This window comes from Diaphorina citri, unplaced genomic scaffold (assembly GCF_000475195.1).
Source record: "Diaphorina citri unplaced genomic scaffold, Diaci psyllid genome assembly version 1.1 scaffold115, whole genome shotgun sequence".
Classification (NCBI taxonomy): Eukaryota; Metazoa; Arthropoda; class Insecta; order Hemiptera; family Psyllidae; genus Diaphorina; species Diaphorina citri.
In genome coordinates, this window is record NW_007377552.1 from 83,728 (window position 1) to 101,828 (window position 18,101).

At 35.6% G+C, this 18,101-nt stretch overlaps 1 protein-coding gene across 1 annotated transcript; it reads right to left on the reverse strand.

Annotated features, from left to right (window-relative positions):
* Positions 1-687: 687 nt before the first annotated feature.
* On the reverse strand, positions 688-15,202 carry LOC103524696 (Krueppel homolog 1-like). The gene is made up of 2 exons (XM_026820026.1): positions 14,829-15,202; positions 688-2,998 (listed from the first exon to the last, which is right to left on the reverse strand). Exon 2 carries the CDS (start codon positions 2,970-2,972, stop codon positions 1,389-1,391), a length of 1,584 nt encoding a protein of 527 aa, XP_026675827.1. The 5' UTR covers positions 2,973-2,998; positions 14,829-15,202; the 3' UTR covers positions 688-1,388.
* Between the last annotated feature and the right edge of the window lie 2,899 nt (positions 15,203-18,101).

An 18,101-nucleotide genomic window follows, 5' to 3' on the forward strand; every position in this document is an offset into this window, starting at 1 on the left:
TAACTCTGGAAAACATTCATTTAACAGCGATCTCTGCAAAAAGCGGTATTAAATAACTAAAATACCTATATAAAAAATATGTTTTTCTTTTAATTTTTAGAGGTAGACATTTTAAAAATTGAACTGAAGAAAAAATCAGTTTACTGCTATGCGTTAGATAGCAGCTTGATATACGAGTACCTACATTTGAACATAAGAAAAGAGGAGATACATAGATGCAGTTCGTCATTATCTACACTTGATCATTAATAGCAAAAATAAAAGTTTCTGCTTCTAGGACTTTAGTGTTAGTAGGTATACTATTAGGGAGATTTACGTAAAGTAAATAGATAAGTATGATAAAATATACGAAAAAGAGAAAAAATCCAATTTTATGTACAAAATTTAGGAACACGTGATAGCTCATTTCATTTTTTAATATTAAAGAGGAAAAAAGAGAAAGAAAAAAGAAGGAAGAGAGTTTTTGTTAAAAAGCTTCAAAAGATTTTCAAGTGCATTCAATGCATTTCTTTAGGAATTGTAATTTCCGACGCCAAATAAAAGCTCAGTTGAAAAACCCTCTCTAAGACGTTACATAAAAAAAGTAAAAAGGAGATAACGGAGAAAACTGGATTACACCTTAATTTTACAAGATTTCCTTAATTAATTTCTATACATTGAAAAACAGAACTATGTACTTAACTTGTGAATGAGTTAGTTCAAAATAAGGAAAACAAAATAATGAAATTGAAACAAAAACAGTTAAAAGTTCCATAACTATGAAATACTAGCAATATGAAACAAAACATCTTTCGAAGATAGTAAACAAAAAGTGATTCAAGCTCAACGAAACTTTTCTTGTTTATTGGTGTACAATGGATTCGTAAGTAAAAGTCCATCGTGGGATTTTGACGTTAAAAATCGATCATAGAATCGTGTAACTAAGAAATAATCATAAAATATTAACGATAGTAACGACACATCCACAAATGCCACGCACACTAATCGTAAGTGCATTCGCCCTTGAGTATGAAAATCATCAAAATGAAATTTTTTCGTTGAACAAGAAATCGATCAAGGAAACAAAAAGAATGGGTACATGTTTAATCAAATGAAAATTAGGACATACCTACCTACTTTGAAAATAATTATAAAAAGTCTTTCTCTCATAAAATATGAAATTTGGAACATTTTATCACAGACTCTATGTAAACATACAAACTAGACCAGAAGTTGGGTAATATGTGTTCAGAGATGGAGAATATTCTACTGTTCAAGAGTATCTTACCCCAACTTTCATGGGATGTTTGTATGTTTACAATTTTAATAAACAAAACAAATCAGCCGGCAATAAAGTAGAAAGTCACGCCTTAAAGGAGGCTTTGCAAAAAAACATATTAAGAAGTGTCTTACTCAGTCAGACCTCCTCCAGCATACTGGATGACAGAACTATACCTCACAGCAGCCACCTCACTCAGTTCCTCCATTGACTTGAGAATCATCTTGCATCTCTTCCTCGGAGGGAGGATAAGGACTTCCCGACCAACAGTTAGGACCATAGGGTCTGGGTCAGGGTCTGGGACAGGACTTGCAGAGTTGGTGGGGGAGGACATACCAGAGGAAAGTTCAGGAGGAGGTGTGGTGAAGTTTCGCCTTGTAATAGATGCCATGCTATCAGGTATAAGATAAACATTAGGCTCAGTCACAGGTAATGCACTGGTGAGGGGAGACTGGGGGGATTCGTAACTCGAATGAGAATCTGAGGGGGAATCTTCCCTCAGAGGCGGTGAGTAATATTGTCTACGAGTGTCTTCAGCCTCAGCAGCTGTAGCCAGAGCAAGAAGAGCAGGACTTCTTGCATGATGAGATGTGGAAGGCATCATAGGATAAAGGTATTGACAAATCTCCCGGAGGTTTCTGTTAGCATGCTGAACAATGTCTACGTTAGGAGAGGTAATAGAAGGAAGAGGCTCCATTTCCTCGGGTTGTGGACTCAGCACTGGAGTTTCAGGTTTCGGTGAACTACTCTCAGGATCTTCACCTTTGTTTTCTTTATCACTGGTTGTTGATCCACAGGAGAAATCACCTTCTGCTTTTGAACTTGGAGGTTCCGAATGACTTTTGATGTGATTTTCCATATTCTTTTTGGACGTAAAAGTTTCATTACAGATCGTACATTTGTATACTTTTTCTCCATAATGAGCGACTTGATGGAGTTTCAAAACATGATTGTAGCCAAAGCTTTTACCACAAATATCACAAGCGTAGGGTTTTTCTCCCGTGTGGGTTCTGGTATGAACTTTCAGCTGTTTACTACAAGTGAATCCTTTACCACACGTACGACACACATAAGGTTTCTCTCCTGTATGTGTCCTCATGTGAATAACTAGTTGTCCACTCTGGATAAAAGTCTTGTTACAGATATTACATTTGTGAGGTCGTTCTCCCGTATGTATTCTCATGTGTCTATGAAGTTTACCACTATGTTCAAATGCACGGTCACACACATCACATTTGTAAGGACGCTCCTTGGTATGTATTCTCCTATGAACACTGAGGTTTTCCTTTACAGAAAATGACTTGTTACAATATTCACACTGGTATGGCTTCTCGCCTGTGTGAGTTCTATAATGTCTTGTCAGTCGGGCTGGTACGGCAAAGGTTTTACCACAATAGTTACACTGATAAGGGTCTTCCCCTTCCTTGCCGTGAGTCTTCAAATGATTTTGAAACATATTCTTGTTAGTGAACGTCTTATTACAGACGGTACACTGTAACTTTTCAGTAGGAGGTGTAGAGGAATCCACAGCAGACTCCTCTGCAATAGCTGGAGCAATGCACAACACAGGCAAGTCAGGGCTACATACCACCCGATGGTTACTGGGGGTAGAAGCAGGGAGGGGGCTTAGAGTGCAGTCTGCTCCCACCGGCAAAGACTCTGGTCTCTTCCCATCCGCGTTGGGTGCCATATCACTGTGGAAGAATCCGACCATCTCAGACACCTTGCTCCAGAGACTATCTGTAACATAGAGTCAAACCAAAATTGCTATAATTTATTGACAGTTCTCTTTATTAAAATTAATTATTTATTAGTTTTTTGTCTTATTAGTATTAAAATTTATTGTTCAGATGAAAATGATACCTATAGACAAGTATCTGGACACTCTTGTGACTAGACGACCAACGGTCCAGATACCAACCACAAGCAATTCTGTCTGTATGGTCAAAATCGCTCAAAAAATATTTTCTAAAAAAAAAAAAAAAAAATCAAGTATATATGTATTTCTAGGTTTTCGTAGATTGGAACTTGAACACTGGATGGATTGGTACCTACAAATTTATCTTGGGTACTATACTACCTCCTTGAATAGTTTTCTCGACTGTTAAAAGTTACAAGGTCTTAGCAAAAGCTTTGGATTCTTAGGAACAGGGGGATGTACTCAAAAGTTTTGGAATGTAGGTGGGAACTACTTGTCTCGAGAAGTAGATTAATGATGAAAATTCCTATATCCCTAATTTATTTATTTTTGCTCTAGAAGATTTTATAGGAGAGAAGACAAAAAAGAAGGAATCAAATAATTAAATTAGAAAATCAAGAAAAATCAAGAGTTGAAAAAATGCAAGACAAGTTTTGAGGGTGGAACACAAACTAAGTGTTCAATAATACAATTTTGTAGGTAGCTTGTAAAAATTAGAATTTTTTACTTCTTATTAAATAAATAAATTACATGTTTAGTTCATATTGTCATTTTATTATCTTGTCAATATTAATTAATCATAATTAATTAAATAAATAAATGACCTGACCAATCCGGCAAAGCCCGTCCTTGTTTGGTAAAGTAAATAAATACTATTTCCTTTGTTGGGGAAATTTAAAATCAGGTTTAAAAAAAAAAAAAAAAAAAAAAAAAAATGATATTCTTTAAAGTTTTTTTTTATGAAATAAAAATATTAATGTCTAGGTACATTATAATTATTAATAAAAAATATTATTATTATTATTATTATTATTAATAAAACAACTTTGTACTCAGTCACAGCTTTTTAGCTTTTTTAAATATTCAAAAGCATTTTTTTTATGTACACCTATCCTATATCTAGCTCATATATTATGTACTTAATCTGAAGTACTTCTGTCAAAGTGGTAATGTTTCATCAATTTTTTCATGTTTGAGCTTTTAAAACTTTTTAAAATCTGATTTTTTATATAGGTTTGGACAAGATCTGAATCACAAAAGAAGGCAGTGTGGCTTTCTCCGCATCTTACCATTTTTCTCGCCATTATTCTGATCAGTTCCTTCACCGGCATTCGATTTATTCACATTCAACCACAACTGTTTAATCCATTGTTTCTGATTTTTGTCCCAAATTTCAGCCATCGCATGATCCAAAGTGAGAAAATTTTGATCACTTCACTATTTTACACATCGAAAACGAAAAAAACACATTACAAGGAAGAGCAAAAGAAGACCGAAAAACAATTCCAAGATTCACTTCCTCACGTAAGTTTTCCGGTTTATTTTTGAAAGACGCCGATCTAACGAAAGCACGTTGAGCCTACGGGTCACCTGATGGTTCGAAGAGAAAACTCAAACTGAAGGAGAGAATTTGGAGAAGGACTACGATCGACAAAAATATCTGTGGAAGACCCACCTAAAACGCACAATGCAAGTCACGGAGTCCACGCATCGCACCAATGAACTGAGCTCAACCTCGGATTGCGTAGAATGCGTGAGCCAAGTCCACGTGTCGACCACGTGTGACGTCACGTAGCCACATGTGACGTCATCTTACACGTGGAATACATTCGAGTGTGTTGACTCCTTAGCCTAGGTCAGGGGTGAGGGTTACCAAGATGTGCGTTGCTGCAGTGTTCAGGAATATTGTGTGAGGGGGACATGAACACGAAGAGGAACTGAGATCTGATCTGTTCTAATCATGAGATGACCAGATGACTCAGATTTTTAAACAAAATATTTATCTCGATATCATCAAACTTCATAGTTATTTAAAAGTTAGTTTTACAAGTCACGTTTATGGTGCATCAGATTTGCAGCAAGCATAATTGTATTGTTTATCCGTACCAAACAGGATTCTTCTCAGAAAGCACCCAAGGCCCAATGAAAGGTACAATGTGTGCATTTGTCCATACATAAAAACTACAAAGTGTACCTTTCATGCGTATCATAAGTCACAACAAATAATGTAGGAGGTTGAGAGTGTGTAAACAATCGCTTCTGATAAAGATGACAACTGATTTCATAGAATTACAATGTAAACATTTCGTGATGATAAAACTGAAATATAAAGTTTCAAAATCAACAATCAATTCTGAAAAGTAATCATTAATAAAGAATTGATTGAGAAATGACCATCAGGACTGAAAATCGGGTTCGATTACATAGTCCAGAAATGACGCGAAGCCGACGGGAGGACTTTTCAAGGAAAGGTTCTGGAGTTTTCAACGTTTTAAAGATAGATGGCCTAACATGTTTTCAAAAGTAACAACGAGCCTTGTCACTAATCCAAACTTTTCAAGTCAACATGGGAAAAATGACGCAGCTCGCAGAAAATCAATGAATCTGTGGAACAAGAACATGAAAATTACGCACGAATACAATTCCGATAGACAATCACTCTGGCGAGAGCCGCCAAGGAATCAAGTATTCAAGAATACAGGGGTGAATGGCCTCGCGAGGCAGCTCACAACAATGAGTAATGCCACTATTTCATACATTATGGGCCTGTGACGTCATGACTACTACTTGCTGCGAGACATACCGATGGTTTTGCCGTCATCATTGAGGGAGAGAAATTGTTGGAAACCGTCGGTAGGTTACTCCACGCGCTACTAATCTCGTCTCACACAGGCAGTAGCGACCTGGTCAACAGTTCGTATAGTGGGGAGGGCGCGCGTGTATGTAATCATTATTCTGTTTGCCTTGTCGTATTCTTTGTGATGTTCATAATGTTCATTGTTCGACTGTTGGTTTTGGATTTGGAGTTTTTACTTTTTTACAATGTCTAGCCACCAAGGCGGTGTCAACAAGAAGCTAACATCTCGTTTCTGGTGAACACCAGACAAGGAGATCCAGAAGTCAGGGTTTTGTCACCGAAGAAAACTCTCAAAGTTGATTATCACGTGAATCTGAGCTCTAGTATTACACATGTCTATTTGTCTAGCATTGAAAATTCCATCCTAAGGTCAGAGAGAGTCGAGTTTTACCTCTAAACCTCCAATTCACATTGACCTTTGTATCAATCAAGAGAAATGTTGCCTATGCAACCAATTATAAAACCATTGCAAATTAGTAATAGGAACTTCTCCGAAAGGTATGAGGAAAATATTGGAGATATTCAAATTCTTTCACTACCGTTTTGTTGATTTGTTTTCAATTAAGATAAACAATAAACTTCCTCATCGGAATCAAATTGATCATACTCAAACATAATGTAAGGCTATGTTATCTTCTTCACTATAACTTCCAAAAATCTAGAAGCACAAAACTTCAAGTTGCCGGTACAACCCCGAAGTTTTGGAGATCAAGCAACAACCATGACAGTGCGAACCTTGATAGCAAAACATCTCGTCACCACTAAGGAATAGCTCAGGGTAGGTTATGGTTGATTCTCCGTCGAATATATGTGTGTGTTATAATATTTTATATTGATCTTGTTTGAGGTTCGAACAAGGTTACACCAGCATGGAGCTCCTTGGATTGTGGTGTTTTAGCATGTCCGCTCTCTATCACACTCTCAACTAATCTGGGAAATGTAGCTTATCTGGCGTTCTTGGCAGCGGAATTTTCCCACAAGTCTTGTTTCCTATTTTCCCACAAGTCTTGTTTATTATTTTGCATTTGGAATTCCAGGACATTCGGATATGTCACAGTCACAGGATGTAGAGTAGTCCAGAAGTTTTCTGCAGCTTTTGTGCTCTAGATCCTTTTTGCCACATGGCTACAAGGTTGAATAATGTCATTTTCCTCTAATGTCTAATGGATTTGGTAAACGAAAACCAGAGATATACGGGTAATGCTTTGGTGGTGTAGTGGTTAAACAGAAGGTCGCGGGTTCAATTCCAGCGGGGTATGAAATTTTATCCTCATTTATTTGATGATTTGACCATATAATAATATGGATCTAAGCGGTGGTAGAGGACGTCTCCAGCGTTAATATCACCTAGTGGTTACCTTCCACCAAGAGTTTTACTGTCTCCGACAAGTTGACAGTTTTTGCCGTTTTCCAAGTAAAAGCCCTTGGGCGCCTGCTCCTAACATTTCGATGGAAAAAATCTTTGCCCTTGAAAATGTTTCTCATTATGTTTTGACTCTCAGAAACAAAGTACCTTGAACTTCGTTTTCAGGGGAAAGGAGAAATGGTGATACATCAATGGTATTAAGTACTGCGTAGATCTTAAAGGCTTTAAAGTTTAAAGCTTACTTTTTTTGTCAAATTGCGTCATGAAGGATATCTTAGAAATAGATACTTCTGTACGCAAAGGACAAAGCAAAGAGATTATATAAAATTTTTCTATTAAAGTGGCGATCCCACATATGTAGGTCCTTCTGGTTAGTAGGATTCCAATTCCCGTATTATCTGTAGTTTTTCAAGTTCAAGTTTTCCTTATTAGTGGAGATGTCATATTCTCTTAACTTAACTGATGTTTACTTTCAAAATTTTGATATTAATGGAGATGTCAAATTCTCCAAATGGATTGAGAAGCTAGGCTCAAGTTTTCTTCGTTAGTGGAGATGCCAAATTTCCTTAATTCATAAATCCATTCTAACTTTACATATTAGTGGAGATGCCATATTCTCCAAATAGATGGATACGTTAAAGCCTTTCTTGTTAGCGGAGATGCTATATTTTCCAAACTGATTGAGAAACCATAGGCTCAAGTTTTTTCTAATCGGTGAAGTACTCTCTTTAATTTAATTTGCATTTCACAAGGTAAGCTATTTATATTTAGACAATGTAGAAGTTCAGTTATCTTGAAATTTCTCCATCGTACTTTGTCATGATCATGACCAAGGTTCAAGCTAGCAATCTGACTAGATCCACAAGATGATCCTAAGTTTGGAACCTGAAATGCATTTAAAACCAAAACCCCCTCGAGATAAAGCTATGTCTGTGACTATTTTGGCATTTTGTTTTTCGTCTGACGCGATATAAGTAGGTATTTAAACGAAAAACTTTACCGATTAAGACCAAAATAACCTCTCGCCTATTCTACGAGAGAAACAATTAAAACTTAGGTATCAAAGTTTGTTAGTTAGAACTTAGTTATCAAAGTTTAGATTTTTATTTAAAATAACTGGAAAATCTTATTCCATGTTGTCCAAGGTGCCCAACAAGGAGGTTTCCAAGTTGCAATGCCAAGGAAATTATTGGCTTCAAATGAAGCCTGGCATAGATACCTTGTATTTGTTCCCACTCACTCTATTTATTTCATTATTTATTTTTACACAATTTAGCAACTTGGGCCATTTGCGGCAAATAAATAAGGTAGCCTTCTCTTTAAGAAACCTCAGGAGGATAGCAATGGAATCAAGGTCGTCTCTGAACTCTATTTACTACTTTGCAAATATTATTATGATATAACACTTTATTAGAATTTTCCTACTTCCTTGGAGAGAAGGTAATCAGGATTTTGAGGTTCCAACCATCGTGAACCTTACAAATAATCATGCTATCCATTTCCTCCAAATTTGCAACGAAAGGGTTCTTTGAACTCGAACAATGCTCAATGTACTCGATGACCTCAAATACTATTGGGCCAATATGAGCTGTTGTGACATTTAGACGAACTGAGAAACATTCAATCAGACCAACCTACGAAAAAAAAAGCAAGGATATTGCGTAAAATAACAAGCAAAAAAATCGAGCGAAAAAAAATGACACGAAATTCGCAGAATAGGTATCCAATCTATCCATTGCTTCACGCCATTAATATTTGGGTTAAAATAATGTTTTTTTTTTTTTTTTTTTTCATTATTTTTAACATTTTCAGACCAATGCCAATGTTGAAATTAAGTGGAATTGGATTGACTTGAATAGGGCATATTTTAAATTTCTTACATAGATACTATAGTTAGTCTAATAAAGGAAAAAACTATTGGAAGCTGAACGACAGTGATTTTGATGAATTAGAGAAGAGAGTAATCACATTCTTTCTCTTGGTAGATGTAGGTACCAAAATTAGTTATGAACGACATACCTAGAGATGTGATTACCTACATACCAAGATATACCCAATAATAATTTCATTTTTTAAAGGCATTTGGCGTCTCCACTAAAGTTATTATTTCGAGGTAAATACTCAAATACATAATTCATAGATACCTACTTCTGTTTTCAAACAGTGAAAGGAATTACACATTTTGAAAATTAGGTACATACTAACTTACTAACTATAAAATAACTAAATGCTACATACCTATGTATCTACATTTTATTACATTACGTAGGTAGCCAAATGATAATAGGTGAATTTGGCATCTCCACTGATCAAATGAGACACAACTCATTCGGATTTTTACTTTTTAAACTGAATATGGGGGAAAAAATCGCAATAAATTGACTGGGCAGATTTGAGTGGTACAATATTGTACATATATGTATATTACGATTTCATAATGTACTAAAATTTCAGTAGATCTGCATATTTTGGGTCATTTTTTCATCGCTGATTTTGAAAGAGAGGGAAAAAAACGGCAATTTTTTTCGCTATCAGTTACGTTTAGGTTTACCAAGTAGACAGGTAAAAAAATCCCAATATCTTGCTGTGGTGGACCAAGAGAGACTTCATGTTGATTATTTTTATTTCAATTATAAAATAAATAATAGAAGGTATATATTTTTCGGTTTAACTCAACATAAACAGCAGCATAAAAAAACCATTATATTTCATAAAAAAAAACCAAGTCTTTGAAAAAAATTGCAGGTGAGTAGGTCAGTTCGTAGGTTTTAGCCATTTTTTCATTGTAAGTTTTAGTTTATTTAGGTTGCGGGTTCTTACTCAATTTGATATTGGTTAACATTTTTCTCTTCACATGTCATAGCATTCATAGCCGTCTGAGATTCACCAAGTTAAATGATTAGTGGTAAATCTAAGTTAGTCCCTGTGGGTTGGCAAGTATAAGTAAAATATACTTTCAGTAGGTGGAGAAGGAGGTTCAGAATTAACCGAAATTGGCATTCTATCAATTGGTAACAACTCTCTATTTTGACTTGGCTGGGTGGAGCACTACAGTTCCTTACCATCGACAGCGACCTCTCCGTTCTATGACAACTTTTATCAATCCAAAAGATCCAAAGGCCAAAGGGTGAAAGCCAAATGCATAAATAACTCATGTACATTACATGTCTATATTAGAGCCACCAAGTTCTCGAGCATTACATAAAACACCCTCATACGGACCTTTTTGCTTTCGCCACATTGCGAAGAAAATCGTACGATATTAGGCACATACCAAATTTCGTAGTGAATAGATTTTAGCACAAATATGTTGTTCATAACCTCCTCAATCGAATATTGAGTAACTCACCAAGTTATGCAAACATTTTACCTACTTAATGGTAGAAATCTAAAGAATGGCAAAAAAAACCTTGTTTACCTCCAGTCTGTGAGAGTTACCTATTTTTTTCAGCCACAGATGATATCCCCTTGGTTGAAAGTTGCCCAAATTCGTACATGTATCTCCGAGTATATTTGCAATAGACTACCCAATCTTGAGGAAAAAAAAAATCCTTTTTTTTATCACTAGGTAACTGTAGAGACATACTACCAGTTGGTGATGACATGTAAATGTTATTTGACAAAGTAGAGCATAACTCTTAGGACACATCGATCGAAAAAACCCTCGATAAATTGGCAAAGTAAAAAAAAAAAAACTTGGGTGTAGGCTGGCAGTGTGACATTTTATGGAGTAAGTTCCCATGTGAACTGAATAAGTTATCTATCTTGTACCTAAGGATTTATGCCAAGTTGCCAACCAAATATGACACTCATCTGAAAAACCAACACCATTTTAAAAAATGTCATTTAATCGACTTTGCCTTTTTCTAGAGTTGGCATTGTTGGGGATGACTATTGCTTTACTCTTAAAACGAATGAGTTGGTATTATAGCCAGCCTAATCAATCATAATATCGGTTAGGATTGAACCCACGCCCTCTTGATTGCCAGGTGTCCGCTTTGACCACTACACCACCAAGTCAGGTACTATAGAAAATTATTATGCAGGTGCGAATCTGTTGCAAACAGCATAATAAAATCATCATTAATAAATCGCTCCTTGTTTCCCCTGCTAATATTAGTCTTTAGTCATGCATTTTTTCGATATGATGAAAATGTAAGAATAATGATAAGGATTTTTATCGTAATAATTATTGTTGTAATAACAATGTGAATCATTATAATCAATGTAATTGTAATTATTTCTCATTATTTGCCGATGTGTAGGTACATATTTATTTATACAAAGTAAGGAAGTACCTACTCGTAAGTACCTAAGTACATTACATACACGTGTAGGTACCTGTTGGTGTGATTTGACAAGCAAGAAGTACTTTACTTATTTACCTATCTACATATCTTATGGAAATATGAATACCTTTGTGGATAGGTGTCTAATACCTACTACATCAGGCTTGTCCAACCCGCGGCCCGCGAAGGCCCGCCTAAAAAAAATGAACGAAAATGAGAAATAACAGTATATATACTAAATAAAATAATTAATACATGAAAAATTTCAAATTTATAAAAATTATCCCAGTTTACCTTACAAATTTCATAGTTAGTTTCTAATTCTAGGTACCATCAAACGCCATAAGTTTTCATAATATAATAAAATTATATTATAATTACATTACACCAGGCCACCACCACCACCCCCCCCCCCCGGGAGTTGAGTTTTTCGGCCCGCCAACTCTCTACCTTGGTCTCTTGCGGCCCTCGGGTGCCCTAAGGTTGGACAACCCTGTACTACATAATTAATTGGATAGTTCTATAGGTATCGCACAAATAGGATGATAAACTTATAGGTTGTTCAAGATGGAGATGACAATAATATAATAATTATGTATATTATATGTATACTCAGTAGATTTCAAGTAAATAATGCTACTTAAAAACAATTTAAATGCCTACTTGTGTACTTATACCTATTTTATTTTTTCATTCTATGCGCTGTAACAAAAAGTAGCTTATTAAGTGGTGCAATTTAGATATATTATGCTTCTGTAGGACATCACGTATTAACATCATAAACAAAGTGTTGTTTTTTCTTCTCGACGAATAAACAAAATAAAAATACCTACCACTTTCTTCTTATCTTTCTATAAATAGGTATAAACACGATAATGGATTGATGGATTGGATATTAAACAATAAGCATACTTTCTTGCAAAACAATAGTAAGTCATGGTTTTCTTTCAACAACTATCTTCACCTTGAATTTTCCGAGCTTCATGAATCGAACCGGAGATCTTGGGGTTTATTTGGAAGTTGTATGACCTTGGGTTAAGTCATGATGGGTAGGGTTATATCCCCCCGCCTCGGGTAATAACTTACACGCGTACTTCTTCAACCTGCGGGTTGTTGACCTAGGTTCTTTCTCTCCAAACTGAACACTGGAGATTTTCGGCGCTGCTCCTTTTTTTTATTGAAGTTTTTGAACGAAAAAAGCGACTTGCAAGTTTTATTTTCACGTCTTTTTCTTAGTTTCTGTCCATAAAATATGTTCCTGACAGTATGTCCATATGTTTGTTTCGCCTTAACTCGTTAACTGTTTGGTCCACGATAAAGAGGTAGATATAGATATGCACCATTACTTTGAAAAGTTGTAAAATCTTGTCCCTCAAAAACCGAAAAAAAGAAGACTGACGTAAATGGTTCAAAGCTTAAATTGTTGGCGTCCAATGTTTGAATAAGTAAATGGCTCAACGTTGAAATTTATTGTTGCATCTAATGTTTCACGGCAAAGACAATGATGGTTATTTTGATCCTTGGTTTTATCTCCCTTACTGCCACAAGAAAATAAACGTAAGGATTACTCAACTTTTTTGACCACAAAATTTACTTAGCTATATCAATGGGGAAAAATAGGCCCAAATCATGTTGACATAGAAGGAAAAAGTAGTATTATTTGAGTCTTTGTAGCATTATTTGAGTAATTTACATTGAACCTAATTGAGAAAAGAACCTGGTACTAAACTTACTTTTGTAGAGGTAAGTACTTGTGGGTTTTAATGAATTTTGATTTCTAGGATCCAGGACAACATATTTCATAGATTGCAATATTGTAGAATCAAGTAGGTAATACGGACAACGTGGTATGTAATTTGGACAAAAGGTTAAAATTAATAATTGATGCTTGAACCAAACTTAGAATTAAAAATGTGTGCTCTGGTCAGTTTTGTGGCTTTTATTAGGATGATGAAATTAGTTGACATTGGGGAAAGCGGGGAAGATTAAACATAATATTTAGTGGATGTCTCAAAAGCTCAAAAGTACCATGTATAATTTTATAGAGAGAAAGACAGAGATTTTTTTAGTGGATGTGCTAAAATTACTATTTCTTCAATACAGGTCCATTAAAGAAGAAAAGAAGTAAGAAGGAGAGAGAGGGAGAGCGCACTAGAGACGTAATGTTTAGTGGATGTGTCAAAAGTACAAAATTTTCTAGAAAATACAAAATAACAAGATGTAGGTATACCTATTCTAATTGATACCTAGGCACCGCTTAAGTAGGTAGGTAGTTGATTAGAATAAAATTTTGTATTTCCCAGACATTTACATTTTCCAAGTCACGTTAGATAGGAACTTAGCTTCATAAGTACATTACGTAATGGAAAATATAACACATGACTTGAGATTTTTTAGTGGATGTGTCAAAATTACAGAGAGAGAGAGAGAGAGAGAGAGAGAGAGAGAGAGAGAGAGAGAGAGAGAGAGAGAGAGAGAGAGAGAGAGAATTAGTGGATGTGCTAAAATACAACATTATAACACGAGAGGGAAATTTAGTGAATGTGCAAAAATTATTCAATATTCTAAAGTACATCTAGCTAATAGCTATCAATTCGCCAATTTTCCTCATCTTTAGGGCTATCGATAATTCGATACACCTGCTTGCTAAAATGTCAATCAATTCAATCCCAGATATTTGCCAAATATTTTTTTGGGTGAATGAGCCAAGCAACCAGCCATGTTAATTAGCCATATTTATGTAGATGACATGCGAATTGGGTAGGCATACCTATAACTGGAACAATAACGTGGTATATTTGACTATACATAGGGTACTTTTCAGACTAGACCTAAATAATAGGTACCTAAATCCTAGAACCTACCAAGCAAGATGAAAGCAAAACGCATAGATCTACTTAACAAAGAGTAAATCAATGGATGTGTCATCATAAATATAGGCACCTATCTCTTATTTAGTTAAAACAGTAAAAAAGTCAGCTTGATGTGTAAAAAGTCCCATGACTTTTTGCAATAGAGAGGGTTATTTGTTATTTGTCACAAAGAAAGAAACAATCGGTTTGTAGCAGTTCCAATGGAAAAATCTGGTAAAGAGGAGGTACCTACCTAGGTTACCTAACACCTATGATCTTCATAAAGTACATAGTAGATACCTATCATTGAAAAAAGCATAATTATACTTTAGCATTTGAGTAGAAAAGCTTATAAAAAAGAAACAAAATCGGCATTCTAAGCCTATATCCAATCCTTTACAATGAGACATAGAGTGCAATGAACTCCTTACACAGGCTTTATAAGTAGTGTACAGATATACATAATTTGGTGATATTTAAAATAAATATATTAAACACGTAACTTACCTTTTCATTTATCAATCGGCGATGTGGATTTAATTAATTAAAGCACTTATTAAACTTTCTTCCTTATAATCACAATGGGTCGCAAAAATTATTGATAAAACGAAAATTTCGGGTTCTGACCTAAGTCAAATATTACACTAGTGAGCACAGTCGAAAATATTTATTATGCCTCTTTCGTGAGGAATCCGATGAAACACTGTCCATATACCACCGATACACCTTACAACTCCAATCACTCGATTTGCTTTTTTTTTTTCTTAGTAAATCGGACAAAAATTAAACCAAAAAACCTATCCCACCATTAATTGTTCGAACTTTTAGTTGTGGAACCAGAAAAAACCAACCAAAATTGTTGGGAACCAAGTTGAATTCTACCTCCTAGATGCAGAAGTGGCTCGGAATCCCCCGAACTTGAGCGGAACATGACGAAGTTGTGTCGTCTCCTTGCCCCTTGCTCCAACGACCCAGAAATATGAATGCACCACGTGGAGTGGCCTGCCGATGGTTTTCTAATCTTACGCGCGTGTAACATGAGGAGATTGAGATGCTGCGGAGTAGAGGGGAAAAACTGTCTGAGTTCACGAGGGAAATTTTACGCCGGGGTGGGACTTTTTCTTCTACGCATTGCAACTCTTCTTTTCCCCGGCTTTTCCTCCTGACAAAGTCACAATTTTAGACGTAATTTCATTTCACTCATTTCAGTAACTAGGATGGTAAATGAAATTTAGGCACAACTTAGAACAAGGGTCAGCATAAGTTCCAGCAACGTTGACTAGAAGGGTGAAAGAATCTCTTTGAAATGGTATTAATTTACAATCTATATTTACCATTCCAGTCGTCTGGATTTCCTCTTTAAGCAGAAGATATCTAAGGGTCTAAGACCAAAGTGGGGGGGCATAGGAAAGCCTAGACTGCCTAGAGCTTTTAGAAAGTTGTTCATTAAATTTCTGAAAGCACAATAGGTTGGAAATTGGTCAAACTCAAATTGGTCTTTATAACTTTTCTATTGCACTTCAAGACAATCTGTAGACCGTGTGACCATGTCAACAGCCATGAGGCATTTCATTTCTGTATTTATTTTCAGGATCCCAATTTCAAATGGTTCATCCCTTCTCAGGAAATTCTAGTCAGAGGAAGTCGACCGGAATCCAAAATCAATGTCAAGGAATAAAAAACAAAGTACCATCCCATACCCATAGGTACCTGATATAATCCATAAGCAAAGAGTGGGAATTTTTTACATCGGAGTGGGATTTTATTCAATGTCATCGCGTTTCGATTTTTATCCCACAGCTATTTTTATACTCCCGTTCAGCTATTAATGTGGACGGCTCAGGTTTTCATGCTCTGATGAAATGCACATACAGACTTGGCAGTGTAAGCAGTGTTTGAAGAAGTGTCTTATGGTCGATCATAACACTGAGAGCATAGTGTCAAGGGTTTTCTTTGACGTCACCCATTTGATTTACACAGGCCAATATTTCTGGATTAACTGAAAACTATCTGATGTAGATATAAATTGTATAAATTGGAATTCATAAAGAGTAGGTAGAGAAAGATCAAGAAAGAATAGAGAAAGATTAAGAAGGAGGGGAGGAGGAGGAGAAGAAGAAGAAGAAGAAGAAGAAGAAGAAGAAGAAGAAGAAGAAGAAGGAGGAGGAGGAGGAGGAGGAGGAGGAGGAGGAGGAGGAGAAAAAGAAAATAGAAGAAGAAGAAGAAGAAGAAGAAGAAGAAGAAGAAGAAGAAGAAGAAGAAGAAAAATGATCATTTGGATAAAATCAATGGAAAATATAAAATAATTTGAGGTAGGCACAAATGTTCAATTTCTAGTAGGCATTACCTACCAATTGAATCGAGAACCTACCACCTACAAAGTACATACCGAGGTAGGTAAGAACCTACTGTACACTGTAAATAGATGCATATCGGTGCACATATTAATCAGTAGGTATTGTATCAATAATAACTGCACAGCCAGGCAATAACTAACTGCACATAAAACGCAGATAAGGAGGTGCATACTTGCATTAAACAGTGGCGAAACCAATATTGCCACAGTGTAGGAAAAAAAAAAAAATCCACTTGTACCTACCTGCTACCTAGTCTGGTTGGGAGGAGTTAGAATCCGTTTGACTTGGGCAATGGCTACTACAACAACCCAGGATAAACTTTTAAATCATACGATTTTTTTTTTTAGTTACCAAAATAGGTATATATTTATTTTTTTAAATTTTAACATTTCATTTAACTCGGCAGTGTTAAAGTAAGGCCCTGAGCATCAGTATATTCAGTCCCCCCCTGGAAGTTAAACCTTACTCCACTGCCCTATCTGAATATTTATTCCACTTGCAGTTTTGCAAGGTAGGTAAATATGCGTATTCATACAAAATACATATATATCTTGTTTATTCCATATCGAAGTTATTTTTAGACCTGTTTTACCAGGTGCCAGCAGTAATCGGATATAATCATGGGTGATAAATTATGTCACTTAAATCTAAATTTATATCTCAAATTATATCGTTATTCAACCTGAACCTTCTTCATGTGGCGAAAATTGCTTTCGTTTGACCGAAATCCCTGAAACGGGACGGTATTCATAAATAAAAGAAGTGGATGAGATCATGAGACGGTACAAGGAAATAAGTTGTGGATGTGACATAAGCACAATATTCGTAATTATTATTGATTAATATTAGGGTACAAAGAAGAATAAACAATATTAGTGGATGTGACAGAATCACCAAATGTTCGAAATCTGGATTGTAGGAAAGAAAGAAGGAAGGATGAGGGAGAGAGAGAGAGAGAGAGAGAGAGAGAGAAAGAGAGAGAGAGAGAGAGAGAGAGAGAGAGAGAGAGAGAGAGAGCAGGACGAAAGAAAGATTTTTAAAAAGTCACTGGAGAAATACTAAATCTTCGTCTTGAAATAAGTTATCCTGGTCAAATAAACAGAATAAACAGTTAATTAGGTGGTATTGAGAAATGGTGGATGTGTAAAGAGCACCAAAATTTTTCAATAATGAGGAGACCTTTGTCTAACGGTAAAGTCCTTATGGTGGTCCATGTATGTTGATAAGCATCAATCTTATGTAAATATTGTTGGTTATAATGGCAACTTTGTTGTCTGCAACAAGGTTCTGTTTCGTGGAGATTTTCTCAGAGTAATTTCTGGTGTTATTTTAATTGCTACGGTTTTTGTAGCTTTTTGGTGAATGGAAGGTGAAACGTTGCTTAACATCAGTGAATCATTGGAAACTTGAAAGTTCCTCTTGT